Raw genomic sequence first — 20,818 nt, forward strand, 5'->3', positions numbered from 1 at the left:
CGCTGCCCCAGAACAGCGCAAATATGGGATGCACTCAGACGCTCGGGCTGGAGCATGGGCAGTAGTCCTCTTTCATATTATTCCTTGTAAAGCCCAGGTCGGGGAGTGAGTATAAATAAGGGAAATAAAGTGGTGGAAGGAAAGAAAGTAGACGAAAAAGAGATCCAGAGAGAGAGAGAAGCCAGCGGCATGAGATAAAAATTGAGTAGGGCAAACAATTGTAAAGCCAGAACTGGCATGAGGTTTCAAAGTTGCAAATTTGCCAGTAAAAGCCAATGGTGAGTAAGTCTACCAAGCAAAGCTGAGAACAGGGATCATGCACCTGAGAAGCAATTGGTCTTTCTCGGAAATAACCACCTTTTCTCAGATTTTTACCACTTTCAATTGACCCATAGCCAGAACTGCAATTAAGCTTCAACATATTTTATAAAAAATAGTACTTAGTTTACTTTCACATAAGTGAAGAGATACAATTGCACAATGGTGGTTACAATGGTAGAAATACATACTGTCGATAAAATGTTTGCAAGAGATTTAAAAACATACTGTACAGCACCACATCTGAAATTGGGTGATGGCAAAATGAATCATACTCCATGTCCAAGTAAATTAAACTCCTGAATCTTTCTTTTGGAATAAATAAAAAAATACAATGTGCAATATGTCTGACACTACCAAAATATTTCCTGAATTGAGCAATAGATTAAAAACAAAAATGAGGTAAAAAAAGACATTCATGCATTTAAGCCACCATTAGTCTCTGACTCTGAAATAAGGCAGATCATAATCTTTTAAAAACTGTCTTTAGCCACTTAAATCCTCTTTAGTGCTTTTCAAGACAAGGTCTTGACAGACCTTATAAGATCGTGAGTTAAGATGCTTTTATTTCCAACAGGTAATTTTTGACAGGCTCAGCTGTATTTGAAATGCATTATATGGTAGAAAATGTTGCTTTTCCTTAATGAAAAAAGAAAAGTAAATTAAAAGGAACTGAAAGAGATGGATACTTTTAGAGTTTATCACAAATGACACTGCTTTGAGGGAGGGAGGTGAGGGAACGGGAAGGGAAAGAAAATTATGTGTCATCTTCAGTTTTAATGACGTGGAAAAGGGTGACGTTAAACAGGACTTGATGTCCATTATTCCAGGCATAGAGAGCTCTATCTCTTGCATTGTAGTCAAGCATGGATATATGAAAATACTGATTATGGAAAGGAATGTCTGTATACTCGTAAGTGGAGGTTTTTGTGGAATAAGAATAGTAGACCTTGGCTCCTGTTAAGTGAGAGTTAGTAACATACAAGGTGCCACAGATCATGAAGGATTCTCCAGCACTTCTCTTTGGGTAGCCTGTGCTCCAGCTCTTCAGCACCTCCAGTGTATCCTGGTTTAGCTGGCTGATGACAATGTTGCCTGCATTCTGGTTGGTGGCGTACACAGCCCATAGCCCAATTTCATCTGCCATCAGGTCAATATCAGAAAAGCCACCCCAGGTGTAAGGGTAGACATTGTGAAAGCCAGCATACTCAAGGCTACGCTGTGCAAGCACCCGCCCAGTGTCAAAGCTGTATTTGATGATAATGTTGCTCTGATACTTGTTGAAATAGAGGGAGCCGTTGTAGACAACATGGTTGGTTCCTGCCCATTTGAACGGAAGGTTGTATGTCCTTGATTCAGCCCCACTGACAAAGTCTGCAATTGATTTATATTCACGGACAATTTTATTATTAGTGTAACTATCCATGTACCAGACCTGGAAAGAAAACAAAGATTGGGAGTAAACACCTGAAACACAATATGTGGTACATGATCATGATATGACGTGATGGATACATTGCAGAAAAAGAAGGAAAAACATTTTTAGGTGTGCAGCAGGATATCAAAGTATGATATTGTCCACATTCCTGTTACAAAAGCATGAGGAACTCTTGAATTTCTGAATCAAAACTTACCTATACAAGTGAACTCTCAAGAAGACTAACTACAGTGTCTGCATTTTCAGAGATATTTGATTTTGGATAACGTTCAGTATTTGGGTCTCTGCTATATGTGGCTTGCTTAAAGATATTCCCAGGCACTAATAATCAAAGACAGAGATGGGAAATGGCATGTGAACTAAGCTTAGATTTATGCTTAGGAATAAATTTGGTTGAATTTTCTTCAGCTGAACCTCTAATTGGTGAAAAATAATGTATTCTTAGTAAAGAAACCAAATACAATAGCAATGAAACCAGTAAAGTTTAGGAACCATTTTATCTTCTTAAAACAGAAGAAAACAAAATCAATACTTTTTTTTAATGTTCTGTATGCCAACTTTCATTCCTCTGTTTTTTTTCCTTCACGCATTTTGCCTTTTCTCCTTTTAGTTTATCAGGGGACATATCTAATCCTGACTATCAAAAGAACAGAATAATTTCTGGAGATACATTTTGTGCTGATTCCAAATTGACATTAACAAAATATTTGTATAAACACCAGTTCAGCTCCCCATCTTCCTGTTAGTTGAGATGCTGTAAGGGATATGCTTTGTTCCAATTTGCATGCATAGAGGTAGTCTTTGTGTTGCTTTAGAAGGGTGGTGGTGGGGGGAATGTGGAGGCTGTCAAAGGAGAGGGTTGCCAGTCTGCAAGGTATGCAGGGAGGGGACCACAGCAGGGAGCAGGTAGGGTTGGAGGTGAGGGCCCATGGGGATGGTTCTGGAGCAACCACTGGCACTCTGAGACAGCAGAAGAAACTTCCTCAGGACAAGATGGGGATAAGCAGAGTTTGCTGCTCTTCTAAAGGTAATTTAAATTCCTGGGGTGAGTAGTAAACCTGCATGAACACAGCAGGCTGGAGAGAGCTGCGTGCAAATCTTAAGTTTTCCATTTCTATGTTGCTTTTTCTATTGCCTTTTGTTTTCTTCTGTATGCAAATAGTAACTTGGTGGGTCTCATACAAATGAAACTAGTGTTTTGACTTCAAAAGCCCTTTGACGGAGAGAGCATCTCCTTAATACTGTGGCCAATTTGAGATCCTGTTGCAGATCCAAACAATAACATAACTTGGATCTGAGGTGGCAAAAGGTCTGAATACAGCTTATACGGGGCCTAATCCTGCAAATTTAGACTGCTGCCCTATGGGTTGTACTCTTGGGTAAAAGTGTTGGTGTTTGTGTTATATTACTTGGGTTCTTAAAGACCCAAGCTCAATTAAATATGGTAGGAAGGAGAAAATTGTGTAGCTGGTTCAGATCGGTGTATGTTGTCTCTGAAACAGTTGAAGGAAATAGCATAAAGGTGTTTCGCTAACTTTAGTCTTTGGATATTTTTGCATAAACACTTTTGCTTTTCCTCTGAGGATGTTTAACAGTGAAAATGATAGGATTAGAAGAAACATGCTTGCAGATGTAACTTTCTAGGGGAAAATAACTTTTAAAAGATTAAAATCAAGCAAGAAAAACTCCAGAAGGACACAAAGATATGCAGTGGCTTAACATACTCTGTTATTTTTCTCTGATGCTAATGGATCTGTCATCCAGGCTCCAAATCGGGTTCCAGATATCTTGACTGTAATGGGGCCTGTAATTTTCATCAATTTGCCACACGCTGAAATTAGAAAAACAAATGCATTAGTGCAAATAATTACACAACTCTCCTTGACATCAGTCAGAGCACAGGACCAATTACTCTAAACTAAATAGTGGCTCCAGGGGATTCAGGCTTATGTTGAAGATGGATTGTCAACTTTACCATATGAACTTTTCCATATCACACAGTAATAAAGCTATGTAAAAACAGACAAATAAAAATCTATTTGTATATATTTTTCATTTTATATATTTCAAAGCATAGTTACATTTTCTGGGCATAAAGAAAAATACAATCTAGTAAAATATCTTCTAAGCTGAAGTAATTAACATACAATAATAAATGAAAAAAGACATAAACTTCCTTCTCTTTTGCCTTCACAAAATTCAGTTGAAGGCTAGGATTGATGGATGTTTCATTTTTCCATTGACCAGGGTAACAAGGAAGTTAAGAGCAGGCAGGAAAAAATGAGCTTGTATGCAAAATGCATAGATGTACACAAATGCCTGTGTCTGACTGTGGTTACACATACGTAGCTGTTCCAGTACTGTCTAAAGTTAAGAAACTGAGTATGAGAATTATTCAGCAACCTTGGCTGTATCAGTTGGCTTCTAATCCATTACGCTGTCTCAGACTGTCTGGGAGGAAATAATGAGAATCAATATGAACTTGGATGCTGACCTTCCTAACAATCAAAAAATCTATATTTTAGGGGACATTAATAACATACCTATTAGCAACAAGCTCCTGGTGGAATTCATATGTTTAACAAGACGCTTAATATCACACAGTGGTGTGTAGGTGATTGGGTGAAATAGCATGTTTTTGAAGAAAAGATGTTCCATATGAACATAAAAAGTAGTGCCACTTTTCATTTATTTTTTTAATTTAAAAGTAAGTGCATCTCCTTGATACATGGTTGTGCTGTATTGTATAACCCTATGAATCTAGGAAATGTGGAAAACAAACTATCTGGTGTTGAGGGTGAATTTACTTAGTTAGAAAAAGAAGGTCACATCAAGGCTGGATTTTCTTCTTTACAAACTGGGAAAGACAGTATTGTGCAAGCTTGTTTCAGTCATTAGAAGGGAGGTAATGCTGTGGTGACAACTCAGGCTGCTCACGGGGATTTTGTTCACAGCCAGGGAAGTAGGATGTAATGGAAATGAGGATAACTGACAACATGCTGAGACCTTAATGAGCAGGGCGGGCTGTGTCCTTTTTCTGGGTCAGTTCAAAGGCGTTATTATATACATATCTCAATTATGTATCATACAGTCTTTTGAAGATATTTTGGAATTTCCCATTTTAAGCAATCTTATACGTTTTCTACAGTTGGTTATTGTAGTACATGTTTTTTTATTCTGGCATTTTTTGTATATAGGCTGCTAGTATTGTATGCTGAGTGATGTTTTTCTACAGCAATGAGCTGCTATTAGCTTGGAAAGTAGAGGACTATCAAGTGAAGTCTTTTATTTTTAGGTGGTATGTTAGTAAATAGTCTCAGAAATGGGCATGAGTTAAGCCTTCAGAGGGGTTTAATTTGCAATTTAGAATAAAATTATCAGAAAAGTAATAATGAGTAGAAGGAAACTGGGGGAAAAATAATTACTCCTGGATTTGTAGTTTTTAAGATAATTAAAATACAGTGAATGTATGAGTTAAAGGGTATACTAATTGGTCCCTTTAAAGCACAGTATTAAAATTAGTAGGAAAACTTAAGCAAAGAATTCAGAATTCTGAAACACTGTTTCTTCTATTTAAAAAAATATTCAGGAAGGTAAATGTGGAATCAAAAATGAAATTTCGTTTTCAGGTCCCACAGGCACAGCAGGTGCATGTGAACTCGCAGGCTTTCTCACCAGCATGTGTGTTAGTAGATTGTGGGGAGCAACATGGGCACACATCAAGCTCAAGGCCCCACATCCCCAGCAGGAGAGGTGTAAACTAGGGGGTGTGCTTGTAGCCCATCCCAGCTGTTGTGGGGTGTGTGCTCACATAACTCCATGGGTGTTCGTGTGTGTGGTGCACCATGTGTGACTGGATCTTTTTGAATCTAGCTAGAGAAGTGTGTTCAGAAATTTGTAGTTTTAATGTTACTTATGTGTCTGGTACTGTGGTTTGCCTGTTATATTACTTGCATTGATCCTGAATGTATGCTATGCTGATTGCCAGTTAACATGTTGTTAACAACTAATAAATCTCTTCAGTCTTGACTTGGTTTAAACTATATGAACTGAGGCATTTTCCCCTGTGATGGGTGTCGGATGCTTTTAGAGAATGATCTTTCAAAAGGTATTGAGATACTACTGTTCAGTGTGAAAAAAGAGATGACATTGTAGTTCAGCCACTAAATGATCAGTTTGAGTCAGGGTATGTTTATGTGATTAAATTTCCATTTCCAGAGAGCATGTAGTGATCAAGAAAGGCCTGTTGGGAGAGTTGCTGTTTAGCTGAGGGGCAGCTGACTGAAAAAGTGACAAAGCTTCTCTTTTCAATGTAACAGAATATCTTGTAAGAGGCATGAGGAATTTTTTCCCTCCTGCCTTACAGTATATCCCCTCTTCTCTTTTTCTTGTTCATGAACCCATAAATCTGCCTATTTGTGATATAATTTGATGGAACTCATATTTAAAACTAAGTAGTAGTACTGCAAGTATTTTTTCCGTATACGGTAAGCCATTCCCATCGTAGTGATAATTGATATCCCATCAACAGATTTCTGCTGTAAACCTCAGCAATACCTGGGGTCTGTTGGCCTACTTGCTGACAGAGTAGGCAGTAAGAAGGAAGCAACAGAGCTGTCAGTGCCATCCTCTGTCTTGTGATGACAGCCTCCTTATAGCTGGGAGATCCTTAGGCAAAGGAGCTTAATATATGAAGTCTCCACCAAAATTCTAGTCATGTAAGTCTAGTGCCCTGCTATTGCAACAACCTTTTTATAAAATTATTAACATGATTTTTAGAAACAGGGAAATATTATTTGCACTTGCTTACCCTTACCCTTATTCCAACTGCAGATTGTTTCAGAATCTCACTTTTCTGTTAATTTGAAAAAAGTTCAGGGCCAAGTACATGGACGTCATCTCTCTTTTGGGTAGTCAGAAGTCAAACCATTGCTTCCAGACACATACAGACTGGAACCCCTTATAATTGAGTCCTCTCAGTTCAGAAAGACTGCTTGAAAGAACATGACAAGGCCCCAAAGCAAGTCTTGGCCGAATGGTCAACTTGATAAATCAGCTAATGCTGTTTTGTCCTGTTTAAGGCCGCACAAGTAACTTTTGTAGAAGTTGTTCCAAGTATTCCACAAAACAACTGGCTTGCTAAATACTGGTCTTGTGAATACAGTGAATGTATTGCTGACTCATGATGCAGGGAAATGTGAAACTAGGAAAACGTAGTTGAGGCCAGATTGTCCTCCCCTTCTCATTGAAATCCCTCTGAAATTTAGTTCACACTTTATTCTGCCAAACCTTCAGACACTCCTCTAATACAGTGTTACCTCCAATATTTGATCAGAAGCCAAGATAATCAAGGGAATGCAATGAAGAAAACATTAAAACTAATTTCTCAGTCTTCAAGAGAAAGGTGTCATTGTTTTTTCCAGTTCTGTCTTTTGGAGCCCTACCTTTATATGTGTCTACCCATTTGTTACAGCAGACCTATAAAAATCAGCAGGATCAAGACCATTTATGTTTTGTCCATTATAAAGTAGCAAGTGTGCAGTCTGTGCTGAAGTATTATTGACTTATACAATTAAATAATTTATTCCCAATGAATATCACAGCATTTTGATGACAAGTTACTACAATATGAAATTTATCAATCTGCTTAACACTGAAATAATTAGCAACAATGACTTCATAAAGACAATTCCCTTATAGCTTGCCCTGGCCTGATCTTGCATTTGATAGAGAAGTTAAATGAATGACAACTCCTTCAAGAGTAAAGCTCAATATAACGTTTAACAGTTCACTGACAAAGCAAGGGGAGTTTTCTGTGTGGTTGTAAGCACTTCCAACTTTGCACTCAGTGCAAGAAATTTTCCTCACTCCTGCACCAGAATTGGAAACAGTTCTTATCTACTGAAGTGTAAATGTGTTGATCTAATCCCAGCCTATATTCTTTGCTGCAGAATGAACCTTACAATTGTTCATCTGGCTATATTAAAATTGGCTTTGCATGATGAGGTTTGTTGCTAGGGAATGGTGATACTAATACGCTGAAAGGCAGGATCATTTACTGAACACTTCTGTGGCATGGCAAATCTGGGAGTCTGAAATTAAAAAAAATTCCAATTATTTTCCAGTTGAGACTTTAGTTCATTTTGTATGTAGGGAAATAGAATATAGACAAATGTCATGTGAAATGGAAAACATGTCTGGGCTATGAATTTTCCGTAACAGTGAGGAGGCTGAGAAGGAGGGCAAAACCACTTTTTTTTTCTCTCTCTCTTTTTTTTTTTTTCTTCTTTCTTTTTCCAGCAAAAAGGAACAAATGAGGATGTGGAAATAACTCTTGTGATGGTGGGAAAGTTTTGTTTTTGTTTTTTTTTTTTTTTTTTTACTGTTTGAAAAACTTTGCTTTATAGCAAACCCCTGCTCTTTAATCCCCTGACAGAAGGACCATATGCTAGCGAGAAGGCAGGTCAAATACATCTCCATACTAGCAAATGTCAGGAAGTTCAGGAACAGTAAGGAAAAAGAAAAAAGTGGTATTTCTAGGCATTTTTTCCACCACTAAGAGGTTCAGATGGGGTTACACAGGAAGAGAGCGGGTTTTTTAGAAGCACTCAGTCTCTTTCCCTTGACTTTGAAAGAAGCAGCTGCTTGCGTTAAAAAATCCCAACTATAACTGATTGTAACAATTGGAAAATCAAACCTCTGAGTGTTTATCCATCCTAAATTGAACTGTACGAGGAATATCATATCATGCGCAATCTGGGTATTTATGGTTTGATTCATCTCTTGTAACAGTTTTGTACTGTGGACCCCTGCAAATTTGTGATGTATTTATTTATATTAAGGAAGAAGTTGAGCACAAAGCGACCATTAAAAAAAGAAAGTAGATGTACTATCCCTGTAGGCTGGGAAAGTTTATGGGGAAGAACACATCTGGAAAGCTGTTTCAAAGTGAGCAAATACTAGGGGAAGGCTGTGATAGACCAATTGGATAGCAGCTGTTTTGAAGATAGCTAGGAATAGGCAGTTGATAGTCCCAGTCTCTGTGATGCAATTGAATATTGGTAGCCGATATGTATACACCAAGTGAGTGTATGATTTATAGGACTTAGAGGAAATGAAATCAAAACAGTCTCTTGAAGGTTTCGTAAGCATCATTATTCTATTTGTTGTAGGTAATAAATAGGGTAAAATGTGGTTTGCGCAAATGACTTCCAAGTGTTTTGCTACTTGCACTTTTCTGGTTATGGTCAAATTTGTCATAACATTGTAATGTGAGGGAATGAAGAATTAGTTCTTATCAGTTCTTACTTAACAGGTGTGTGTCTGTTATCTTGCATAATACAAATCCAGGAGGCACTATAGTTTAGTTATTAAAGCTTGCTTGAGAGGAAGCCTCTAGAGTCTTTTGCATGTGTGCAGTGACTTGTCAGTAATCTTTGGGAAAGTCATTTATCCTCCTGGGCTGCTTGTTCCTTCATTTACAAAATGGGGATAACAATATATATCTCTATTGCACAGTTTTGTACTAAACGCTGTTGCAAAGTTCTTCAAATCCCAAAGGGAAGGATGTTTTGGAAGTACAAGTACCACTGCAGTCAACAAAGTGATCTCATGCCTGCACTAATACCTCTTCAGCCACTGATGTAACAGTATTTCCTTGGATACATAGAATATTCCACTTTTGAATTTCTAACCAAAAATATTACTGTGAAATATTGCTTAGACTCTACATTATAATCAGATGTAACTACAAATGGATACACTGTGTATCTACTCTTAATAATTTCTTCATATTTAATAAACACCATTTGGCAGAGTATTGGCTTCTATGAATCCTACTTACATATTACTTCCCTATTTCATAAACACATTATGACAAGAATAGGAGGGTCCCAAGCATACTGTGCAACCTGCATTCTGTTACAAATGCACATGCCTTACATGACTGCCAGCAAAGGACCCATGTGAATTTGTGCTATGTGCAATCATATGCACTCTTCTCCTACATGTTTAATTCCATGCACCCTTTCGAAGTTTTGTGGACAAATTTCTCAGCAGCTTCAGCCTGAATTTTCTTATTCCAAAGAGAAGAAGCAAGTTTCAGTCATCACAACTGCTGTGGTAAGCATTAAACCTCAGTGAAAGTAAGACAACGGCTTACTGTATGTTAATGAATATTGGAAGTGTTGCCAGTGCAGATGGAAGATCCCTTTGAAGTGGCCAGGACAATATGAATAATGCATTATATTGCTGAAAAACACCTGCTAGGGAGAAGAACGAAAAATAGCTATTACACACGCTGGTTAGATAATTATATTGTGAAATGCAACAAAATCTGTGAAGATTCAAGCCAGATCCTGTGGCACATTAGGGCCAGTCTTCCTTCTGCTGCCATAGGCTTCTGGCCATCAGATTGGCACAGTCACAGCTGGATCATCTCCAGTGTGGTGAATGTGGCTGGGAAGAAGGTGTAGGCATGAAAGCTGTTCTTCCTTTATGCTTGCTGGTCTGAACACAGTACTGGCGTTCAGGAGTTATGGTAAGCCTAACTGAAATATTTTTTTACTTTAAAAGGCACTGAGGGGTAGGCCAGAAATACAGCCAGTCCATTAGTAGGTGAGCATAAAAGTCATTTAAGCATCTAAGGCCAGGAAATAATGCCAATAAGGATGAATAAATCGGTATTACAGTTTGAGAAGCCAACCCCCTTTTAATAATGGGTATGTTTAATAATGTATTTCATAGAAAAATCTTCTCCCTATTGTTAATATGCATAATTGTAATAACATTTTTTTTCCATTTGTACATCAAGAGAAATGGAATGTGTTGCAGAAATTCAGGATAGATAGGAGGAGAAATGGATGAAAAATACAGAAATAACCCCTGTGAATACACATCAGTTATTCTGATGTATAAAACTTATCTTATACTGTAGTCACTTCACTAATCAATGTTACAAGAATATGCCATAAAAGCAAAGAAAAATAAGATACTCATTAAAAATAAGTTGATGATCCTTTAGTGTCTAATAAAGTTACTGGAACACTCACTATCAGAAAATACTGTCTATTTATATGAAGTTTCTTGCTTGCTGTGGTATTGCAATGCTGTCATTTTTCCTGACTGCCTCCTTTCAATGCAGTAACGTGCTATTATGTGTATGTACTGAGTAGAAAATAGGATCTTAAGAAATTTCTGTTTGAAGAAGTCTTTCATGTATTTTAGACCATCATCATTGTGTTATTTCTAGTGTAAAGAAATGGAAAATAAATAATTTAAGAGGCTAACCTAACCTACATTTTTCTCATTCTATTGTCTCACAAAAATAGGCACTGCCTATGACGTTAATAACATATTTCATGGCATTTAAAAGTAAACATCCCACAGTTGATAACAGATACCGATCACAGGACTTAACCTTGGAATTTCTAGTTTATTCATGTATAGTGTTAACTTATAAAGTGTTTATTTCTCCTAGAGGGGCTGGATTGTTTGCTATAGCAATCCAGATCGCAATAGTGATCCATTCAGGAGTCTTAGAATGCATGGATAGGTTGGGGAGGGGGGATGACTGCATTCTGAGTGTAAAGCAGGAAAGTACTAATTATCCCTCTTTGGGTAATGGAAGTTAAGGCTGGCACTTGATAATGATACTTCAGGCTTTTAGTTTTGGCAGCTAATACTGAGCTAGTGCTGATTCTCAGAGCTGCTCAGCATCTGACTTTTTCTAACTAAAATCAGCATGTGAGCAACCAAGATGGAGGCTGCCTGATGTAAACCTAGTGCACTGCTCACAACGGATTGTTGCTGTGCTTATTACAAAAATCATGCTCTGTTCCCTTAAATTAGGTGTAAGGCTTAATTATGTTGTATTGCAAATTGGAGAATGGCACATCTCAATGCTAATATTACAGGTCTAAAGATAGTACAGTCATGTGTGGCCTCTCAGGTGTCATAGCAAGATGATGTGGACATCTCAAAACTGATTCCAGTCTACTTCCCCCCAATTTTTTTTTTTCACACTGACATCCCAAAGATGACCCAAGTAGCAATGCCTGTGTGAGCTTTTTTTGGAAAGATAATTTGTAGCTTTCCAACCATTTGTAAATCTCTTAGATTTTAAAATTGCTGTCTGTTATAATTTTTCATCTTAATTCCTTCTGTATACGGTGGGGCAGCTCATTATATACGATACACTGGTGCAAACTTAGAATAATATGACTGACCTTAGGTTGAGTTACTTTTGACATTTATTAGGGTAGCACAGATCAGAATGTAATGCAGTCTTTCATCAGACAAGAAAAAAGGAAAACTTCATCTTTCTAGAGAAACAACTAAAAATGTATAGCCAAGAGACCAAATTTCCCATGAAATTGTTGACTTACTGAGCTTTTTCATGCAGTCTCGAAGCCTCGTTTCTAAACTGAGTACACGCTGGTGTAGTTCCTCATAGTCATAAGCACCAATTTCTTCCTGAATCCCAGTGAGGACAGTAGACAGATTCCTAATTTCCTCCTTGAACTGGGTGATTAATTTGGCATCAGTTTTGTATTGTTCCAGAACTGGGATCAGTGGCAGAAGCTCGTCCATCTTTTCTTTCAACTCCTGTTAAAGGCAATCAAATGTACATTAGAGCAGTTCAAAGGAGTTCAATCCCCTAATTCCCTTTAATATAATATTCATGTCTGATTATTAAAATTACCTGAAAATGATTATTGATTTTGGGTTACAGATCTATTATTAGTGTGTTGTGAAAGTCTTGGAAACTTCAGACTTAATGGTAGTAAGCACTAGATAAAATGCATGAGAGAATAATTTTTCTACTGAAAGTACACAATTACCTTCAAGTGATCTGAACCAAACCTGTTGAAGGTCTGACTTTCCATCCAGAAGATATAAACCCCCGCTAAATGTGTCTTTCTTGAGAGAAAGTGATTTAGGCCTGAACACACAGGAATGTTCAAGGAGGTCATGGCTGTTTTACAGTGCTGTCATAGTTGGTGAGCTGCTAATTTCTATTTCACTCCTTAGAAATACTGAATTCATTTTTTCCTCAATGGCTGTTAAACACTGTTTAGTTCTGTTCTGGCCACAGAACTCTTTCTTCTGAAGTAAAAAATCCATGGCTTTCAACTGTGGTTTGTATTTGTCATCCTGCTATATCACTATGTGCCTTTGAACTCCCTCAGTTGATCTCTCTTCTGGACTATCACAAATTGTTTTTTTATCCATGTGCAGTTGTTGTTGAGTTGCCAGTCCTATTCTTAAACATTGATTAGATAAAATAAGTCTCCACTTTAGAATCTCAGATTGCACCTTTCTCAGACTTCTGCTGAGTTTCATACTTCGAGAATTTGTCTCAGTTTGTGACCTATATTGGCTGCTTATCTTTCATTTCTTCATTATTCTTTTAAATGCACTAATCATAGGGGCTTTATTAAATTTAAACTAATTGTTTTAGGTTGTTTATTGTTTGGTCATTATTCTACAGAAAACCTCAAAGAAACCTTGCAGTCAAAAGGTTTTGCTTTATTGAATAGCGGAAAGGTTTGTCTCTGATGTATCATCTGTGTGTGTATATATATATATATTTGCATATCTTTTTATAATTTGAGGATAAAGCAGGACTTCCATGAGCAAATGCCAGAGAGATGGGAGGAAATTCAAGCCTGGACAAAACAAGGCAAAGGATGGAAACAAAGATTTGTTAGGTACCTAGCATTAGCTGGTAATAGAAATGGAAACAGATGAGGACACACAGGGAGATGCTATTTAAGGCGTTAAAAAAAATCAATAGCTGGAGCAGTCAGCAGGTTAAAAGGGAAAGCAGAAGAGAACTAAATGGAAGCCCAAGCGCAAGAAAGAGGTGCAGAAGCAAATGTGGTTGGAGGTTAGTGTAGTAACTGAGGTGTGCAAAGACATGCACGTAGTTTGTAACATCACTTGTATTAATGGGTCCAAGAAACAGGGTGGGACATTTCCTAAATAAAAAACATGATGATGCCAAATGCATTTTTTGTTAAGGAGATGTAAAAGAAGCTGATAGGCAGAGTCAGCCTCTGAGTTTTTGCCTCTTGAACATGTTCTAAGGCAGCTTGAGAGTATCTCTTTATCACCTAGCTAATATACCCATGTTTTTTTAACAATTGCTTTCATATTGGAATTGTTATTTACTCAAAGTAAAGACTTATTTGTGGTGTTAGGAAGTGTATTTTGCACACAGGTCACTTAATAGCTAGAAAATTGCATTTTAAATTATAAGCAGATACATCATTATAAATGGATATGAGAGTATTAGGAGTTCTATTGGTTCTGTTTTCAAGGGGGCATCCAATTACATTATAGTAGGCAAATTACTGAAGCAGGCAGAAAGAAGTGGAGAGTCTTTTCAAAACTATTTTTATTTGACTGTTTTTATTAAAAACTTAACTTTAGCCTACTTTATGCCTGTTAAAATGAGTAGTTATTTTTTCCTTGATGACAAGGAGAGCAGGCGTTGTGACACAGAAAGCAGAGCTCCAGAAGCCAAATTTTCTGGTTTGAAATTTCCCTTTGAAATTACAAACTTAGGCTTTGACTCTGTGTGGCAGTGGTCTGCCAAAAGTCATGGGTAAACCATGATGGAAAAAAAAGCAAAGCTTGTAAAAACTCAGAAAGATAAAATGCGTTTAAGAGAATTAGTGAAGGTAACTTCTGATAGGATTTATGCCAGATGAGGTATCATTTGAGCAAAATGCTGTAACTTTTTGTAGCAAACAGGTATATAAAGCCTGGCCTAAATGCTGATTTAACTGAACTATGACATATACGAATGTACGACTTGCAAAATATGCGCAAGTGTGGTCTGGGTCAAATTTGGTTCTCATCAGCATGCAGCCACAGCATTAGAATATCTCAATTCAGTAAATGATATAAAGATGGTTTGGGTATTTTCATGATAAAGAAAATAAATTTATTGGTTTCTGCTGATAATCCTAGCTTGTGGCTTTGATGAGTGGTACAAGAAATAATTTGTATTGCAACACAGATAGATGGTAGACATATTCTGGCACTTTATGCCTGCTGATATGAAGGGTTATGCTATATCCAGAATGAATTTCTTTGTCTCAGGAAAGACAAAGCACTGGAATTTTGGTAGATCAAATTTCAGAAAGCCAGCAGCATATTTTATGATGTTAACCTTTTAAATTACTCTATAACTTGATTGACTGGAAATCTGTTTTATAATCCCGGCAAACTGTCAAACTGAAGTTAAATGACTGGCCAATACATATATCAAATATTTAAATGGCTCAAGTACTGCAAAAATCTGCTACCTTTGACATTGTGTCAAACATTCAAGTTTTGTATTTTGTTCCCAAGGAAAAGTATAATGAGAATACAGATTAGCATATACATATGGCATTATATGTATGTGTTGTTATTGTAGTAATGAATGATGCAGAGAAGAAAGATGGAGACATTTCTTACTATCTGAAAAAAAATGCAAGTATGTGCTCAAACTCTAATCCAAGAATGACATCATAAAAAATAAAGTTTGGTAGTCAGATCATTAGTGTACTTAATTCCTGATACTGTCAAGATCCATTAGATATTCAGTGTCTGAAAAATAAATTAGACCCCTGAGCAATGTAACTATTTAGGTATCTAAATTTAACACCACTTAGAAAATTAAGTCCATTTTACATGAAGTTTCATAAAAACATTAAAAATACATATTTGGTTAACAATGTAATGTAAACTTTAAAAATACATATTTGGTTAACAATGTAATGTATTTTCTAGATCCTATTTTGCTGTCTTACAGTCTTGAAATATCAATTTATCAGACCATATTTAAAGAACTAACATTTTTTCCTTAAGAATACTTCAGACAGCTTTTTCAGAATACACAATGCTATTTTGTAATCTCTGCAACCCTTCCTCCTTACAAAAAGATTAGCTTGTGTTTTTTCTTGTCATTAAAATTCCTTGGAAGTCTTTTTTTAATCACACAAATGTGACTGGGAATGATTGCCCTCCTCCCCATCCCAAATTCAAAATAGCAAACCTTCAGACATGAAATTAGATCTTAATTGTACTGGATAAAAATTACAATAACCTGATTTATTATAGGCTTTCTTCCCTTCAACTGCAGTAAATGTCAAGCAACAGTAAAAGTGCAGAAGTCTCTAGTTGCTTGCTATTAATTCCATTGGATTTCCCTATTTATCACTGGTGCTTGAATGAATATAAATTTCTTAGTATGACATGCACATTGATACAGAAAAAACAGAAATCCGTTTACTGACATTTTTCTAATGACTTAATAATGAATAGTTACTCCCTATTACAATTAAATTGAACAGAGCAAAAGATTATCATCATAAAGGAAGATTTATTATGCTTTTCTTTTTTAATGTTGCTCTTGTATGAGCATTTCAAGCTGAGATCTTATCAGTCCATGCATTGCTGCTTAGTACATTGCTTCCAGCAGGCTTTCGAAGTTATTGTTAAAATAAAACCTACTTGAAAATGCTTTGTCATTAATGTCTTCCGATCATCTTCAATTTGCCGAAACTTGGCCTTCAGCCCTTTCATTTGTGTTTCCATTTTTAAAACATATTGGAAATCCCTCTGAGTCCGTAGATTTAAAACTTCAATAGACTGGGACATATTCTGAACCTGTTAAAGAAAAACACTCTCTAAATGCACCTTTTGTTGCTTTACTTTTTTTTCCTGGTTAGGTAGTTAAATGTCAGGCAATAGAATGTGCTTATGTCAATGCTTAGTTGTGAGTCATTTATACCATGTTATTGTTTTAAATTCCATAGCTACATGACAGTACAAAAATTGGGGAACAGGGCTAACAGAGGACTATCGGGAGCAAGACCTTGAAGTCATAAATGATTTGGTACTAGTTTCTTTGAGGTAAAGAGAGAAAGATCCGTTCAGCACTGTTATCAGTGGGCTCAAAAAAGGCTGTTAGGCAGTGCAATCTACTCTGACACTTGTAGTAGATGCTGACTGTTCTTCAGGACATGCTATATAGCATGTGTTTCCTTGCAAGCACCTTGGGAGGGACAGAACTGTGATTTGGAGATTTTGCTTAGTATGAAGAGCATGATTTTTATTTCTAGTAGGCATTTATATAATAATCAGTATAAGGAATTCATAAGACTATCCAGAGATAAGCTAGGGTGTGCCCGTTGTCAAATAGGTTTTTGTAAATAGAAATAAAATTAGAAATCTTATCAGTTCTCTCACTGGCAGAAACCCACATTTTTTTTACAGATGAGAAGTACTGAATGTTCAGGTAGCTTTTGTAGAGCAAGTGACTTTGTAGCTATAGTGAGAACTTTCACCACAAAGAGGCAAGAATAAGTGTAATCTAGATTAAATTATACATATTTTTAAAAGTATCTGCTATAAAAGCAATGCATTTGCCAGTCTTAAAAATGACACATTTTACAAGTGCAGTTATTCTATTTCAATAACTGTCTGGTTTTCCCCAAACACAAAAAAAGTAGAACGCTGTAAATGTATTAGGGACCAATGCATACCAAGCAAGCAAAAAATATACCTTTCTAATAAAAGATAAATCTGACAGTATCTCTGTTGTTTGCAAGAATAAGTAATGTTAGAACTGACAGTCATGTTTGAAGCTAATATATTGTGACCTACAGAATGTGTAGATTCAGGAAATACTCATGAAATACTCTTAAAAATAGTATACATTTGTTATTGCACAGTTGCCATTAGCAGTTCTTAGAATGTATTTTTAATGAAAAAAAGTAACGTTTCTTTTTTCTTTGCTTTCTAATTGTTGAAAGCGGGCAAATAAAGTCCTTCAGGTCTTGGAAGAACTACGAGTGTTTCCATTTGGCAGAAGATGCATTCACATAGAGGCTCTAATTAAATGACACTGCATGGACTTAGTGAAGTAATATGCCATTACATGCCCATAATTATCACAGTTCTAATCATAAGAAAATAGATTTTAGAGACTGGTGATTTAGGTTCTCTTCTGTGGCAGCTCAAAAACTACATTGAGATCTTAGTCTCCAGCCCCCCCCCCCCCCCCCCCCAAAAGAAAGTAAGATTTTTTTGACATAATTATTTTAGCATTTGGGAAATATAGCAAAGACTCTGGGCACTGAAGTCTTCCTCTGTTAAGTAAACAAACAGCATGAGGGGAGGTCACATTTTTTTTTGGTCAGCATTTTTTCTGTTGATGCAAAACAACACTTCACTGGTTTTATTATATATGCAGTAGTGGAAAATACTGGCAATAAGAATTGGGTTCTTTGGGGAAAGAGAATGAATAAATAGTAATATATGAGGAAAGAACAAATGAAAGAAAATTAGAACTGTTTCTCTTCTGTACGGTTTGCTTTGCAGATGCTGTCATGTCTGTATCTCATTATTTGTTGATAAAAGACAAAGTGCAACCTTCCAGAGTCTCACATGATTAAAGCAGAATCTGTAGTTAAATCCCACAGCGACTAGCTAGTTTGAGGTGGGATTCATAACTGTTTTCACACAGAAAAACATCAGTCCTGGCTGTGTGTAAGGAAGAATTTTGGGAGGAGTGAACAAGAGAGATGAAGCTTTAGTCTGGTAGGTAAGTGGCTTGGGTTGGGAAAGGTGTCATACAAGGAAAATAGACAAATAATTATCAGTGGTGAGAACACACATATTGGGGTATACCATGAAGAAATATTTTTATTAGGTAACGCTTCAGTACTCCATTATGTATTAAACTTAGAGGGAAAGGAGTGGATTTCTGTGGCAAGTTTAGTGATCAAAAGGATGAATTTGTTGGGAAGACTTACCTTTTCTAGTAGTTGTCTGAGCTGCCTGCTTTTGGCATCTCTTGAACATAAGTTTTGTTCAGGTGCAACAACAGTGCAAATGCAACGGCCATCAGGATCCTGGGCTGAACTATAGACTTGCCACCCTTCCTTGGGGCTAATCTGAGTCTGTAACAACAAAATAATAAAAATAAGGGAACTGAACTGACTTTTTGTTTGAAAAACCAATACCTCAGAATATTTTTATTTTTGCAGTATATGTTTGAATGACACTCCTCCTAGTCAACACTTATTACACTCAACTAATTAGATTAGTGGTTTTGCAGTTTTGTCATTTCACACCTTTGTAATAGCTTTCTAGAAGTGTCCAACACACTTTTTTTCCAGGGTGGATGAGAACAGTTTTCTGCTTGTGATTCAGCACAAACTAGTTGATTTAATTCTTTGCTAAGGGATGTTACAGTTTTTCATCAGCAGAGAACAAACACGTTCTTTCAGCCTGAATGACTTTTACTTTAGACTAATGGAAACAAAAAAGACAGAAAAGAACAAATATAAAACCCCAGAGCACAGTGTGACTCATGCGTTGGGAACTGGCTCAGAAGCAGTTCTGGATGTGGGTTAGCAGGTTTGCTTTTAAAGATGCAGCACACAGAAAACTTTTCTCCATTGGCTTCTGCTGCACATACACCAAAGGGGAGAAAGAGGCTTGCTGTCAAGTAGTACTGAAAAGTGTCTGGTTAGTTTAGGTAAATGGGAGTCCTGGCAAGCATGGCACACTCAGTTAAGGCTTTGCACATCCTTCACTGGGACAGAACAATTCTGGAAATTGCTAACTTGTTCTTTTTATAGCAACTGCGACTGAGAAGGAAAAGCAAAAAATCACATTTGCTTGCAGAGCAGGCTGCATTTAAAGTTTATGTGAAACCTTGTGAGACTAGGTATCTATTTAATGGTATGTAAAGAAATACACAGCACAGGAATGGGAGAAAGCGATATAATTAGATGACTGAAAAGATTCAGGTTATGGAAATAATACTAAGGGACACAAGTAATTTTTAAACTTTCTTTTTAAACTGTAATTTAAAGTTCATATTGTGCATTAGTCTTTCCTAATTAATATAGTATTGACTACTAAATTTGATAGTACAGATGCTAATGGATGCCATTGAAGTAATTTTGGTCTGGACACAGTTGGAATCAATTACTACTTACATTATAAAATTGTACTCAGTGTCAGCACAGAGAGTGATTATTTAAACTGGCAAGCTCTCATATTGATGCTTTACTGGCAGCTTAGTGCAAAATAAGTTGCAGTGTTCCTCACCTCAGAAGCAGACTGCAGTTAGAAAAGAGGACAGACTTTTCCCAACAATGACTCTTCTGAAGAAGTCACGGAAGATAATAATGAACTCTTTACTGCAGAGTTAACTGAAAAATGAAAATTGTATTGTTCCTCTCTTTTGCAAGGAAAAACAAAGTGTCATAACTTAGATGACTGTAAAAAGAGGAGAACTGAACTTGGCCTAGGATTTGCTAGAAAGGCATATCCGGAGTTCAGTCCTAAATTATACTGACTCTATGGTGTTCTCTTCAGCTTAAGTTTTAGGGCAAGGGGAATCTACTTTAAGATATGGAGAACAATAAAAACTAAACAAAATTACATCAGTAGAGACAATTTAAATTGGTTTTGAGGAGCTACTAAAATTGTGAGTTTGAAAAGTGAAGCCTATCAAGGCTGGTAACCCTTGCGAAGCATAAGCTCTATTCACTCTAGTAGTTTCCATGATTCTGTGTAGAATTTAAGCCCAGACATTGTTGTCATGCAAGAGCAAGGAAACTAAATTTTTGTTGAATTTCAGGAACATATTCTGGAACCTAGAGCTTGTGATTATAATTATTTTTTGACAGAAATACTTAACGTGAGTTTATAAGAAATTGTGATATTTGAACCTTATACCTGCTACATTTAGACTAGTAGCAACTGGTTTTACTGCATTCAAGTAAGTTTTCTACAGTTGAGAATGTGTGAGATACCAGGATTATGCACAATTTATAGTAAAGCCATTATAATCCAGGATGTGTTATCAAAGGTACTTATATATTCTAGCAATGTCATGAGTGCATGTCTCAGCTTTATCGAAGGAAAAAAACAACTCTATTGATTAACTTAGCAGGTATTTTCTTCCAGTGTCTAACATACAGATTGATTTAAAAAAGTAACTGCTGTTTGGGAAAATATTTCTCACAGTGAGAGACTGCCAGGCCC

At 36.6% G+C, this 20,818-nt stretch overlaps 1 protein-coding gene and 1 long non-coding RNA gene across 3 annotated transcripts in view; one reads left to right on the forward strand and one right to left on the reverse strand.

The window, feature by feature from the left end:
* Positions 1–20,818, forward strand: part of LOC308071571 — a 377,062-nt gene that overhangs the window by 125,793 nt on the left and 230,451 nt on the right. The window lies entirely within an intron of this gene.
* OLFM3 (olfactomedin 3) overlaps positions 403–20,818 on the reverse strand; it is a 65,970-nt gene continuing 45,554 nt past the window's right edge. For both annotated transcript variants that reach the window (XM_080407123.1, XM_080407124.1), the window contains exons 2-6: positions 18,571–18,717; positions 16,265–16,420; positions 12,142–12,361; positions 3,481–3,587; positions 403–1,753 (exon numbers count right to left, since the gene is read on the reverse strand). In XM_080407123.1, the coding sequence (XP_080263249.1) occupies positions 1,076–1,753; positions 3,481–3,587; positions 12,142–12,361; positions 16,265–16,420; positions 18,571–18,717 (1,308 nt within the window). In that variant the 3' untranslated portion in view covers positions 403–1,075. The remainder of the gene's footprint in view (positions 1,754–3,480; positions 3,588–12,141; positions 12,362–16,264; positions 16,421–18,570; positions 18,718–20,818) is intronic.

The sequence above is a fragment of the Falco punctatus genome (genome assembly GCF_963210335.1).
Source record: "Falco punctatus genome assembly, chromosome: 11".
Classification (NCBI taxonomy): Eukaryota; Metazoa; Chordata; class Aves; order Falconiformes; family Falconidae; genus Falco; species Falco punctatus.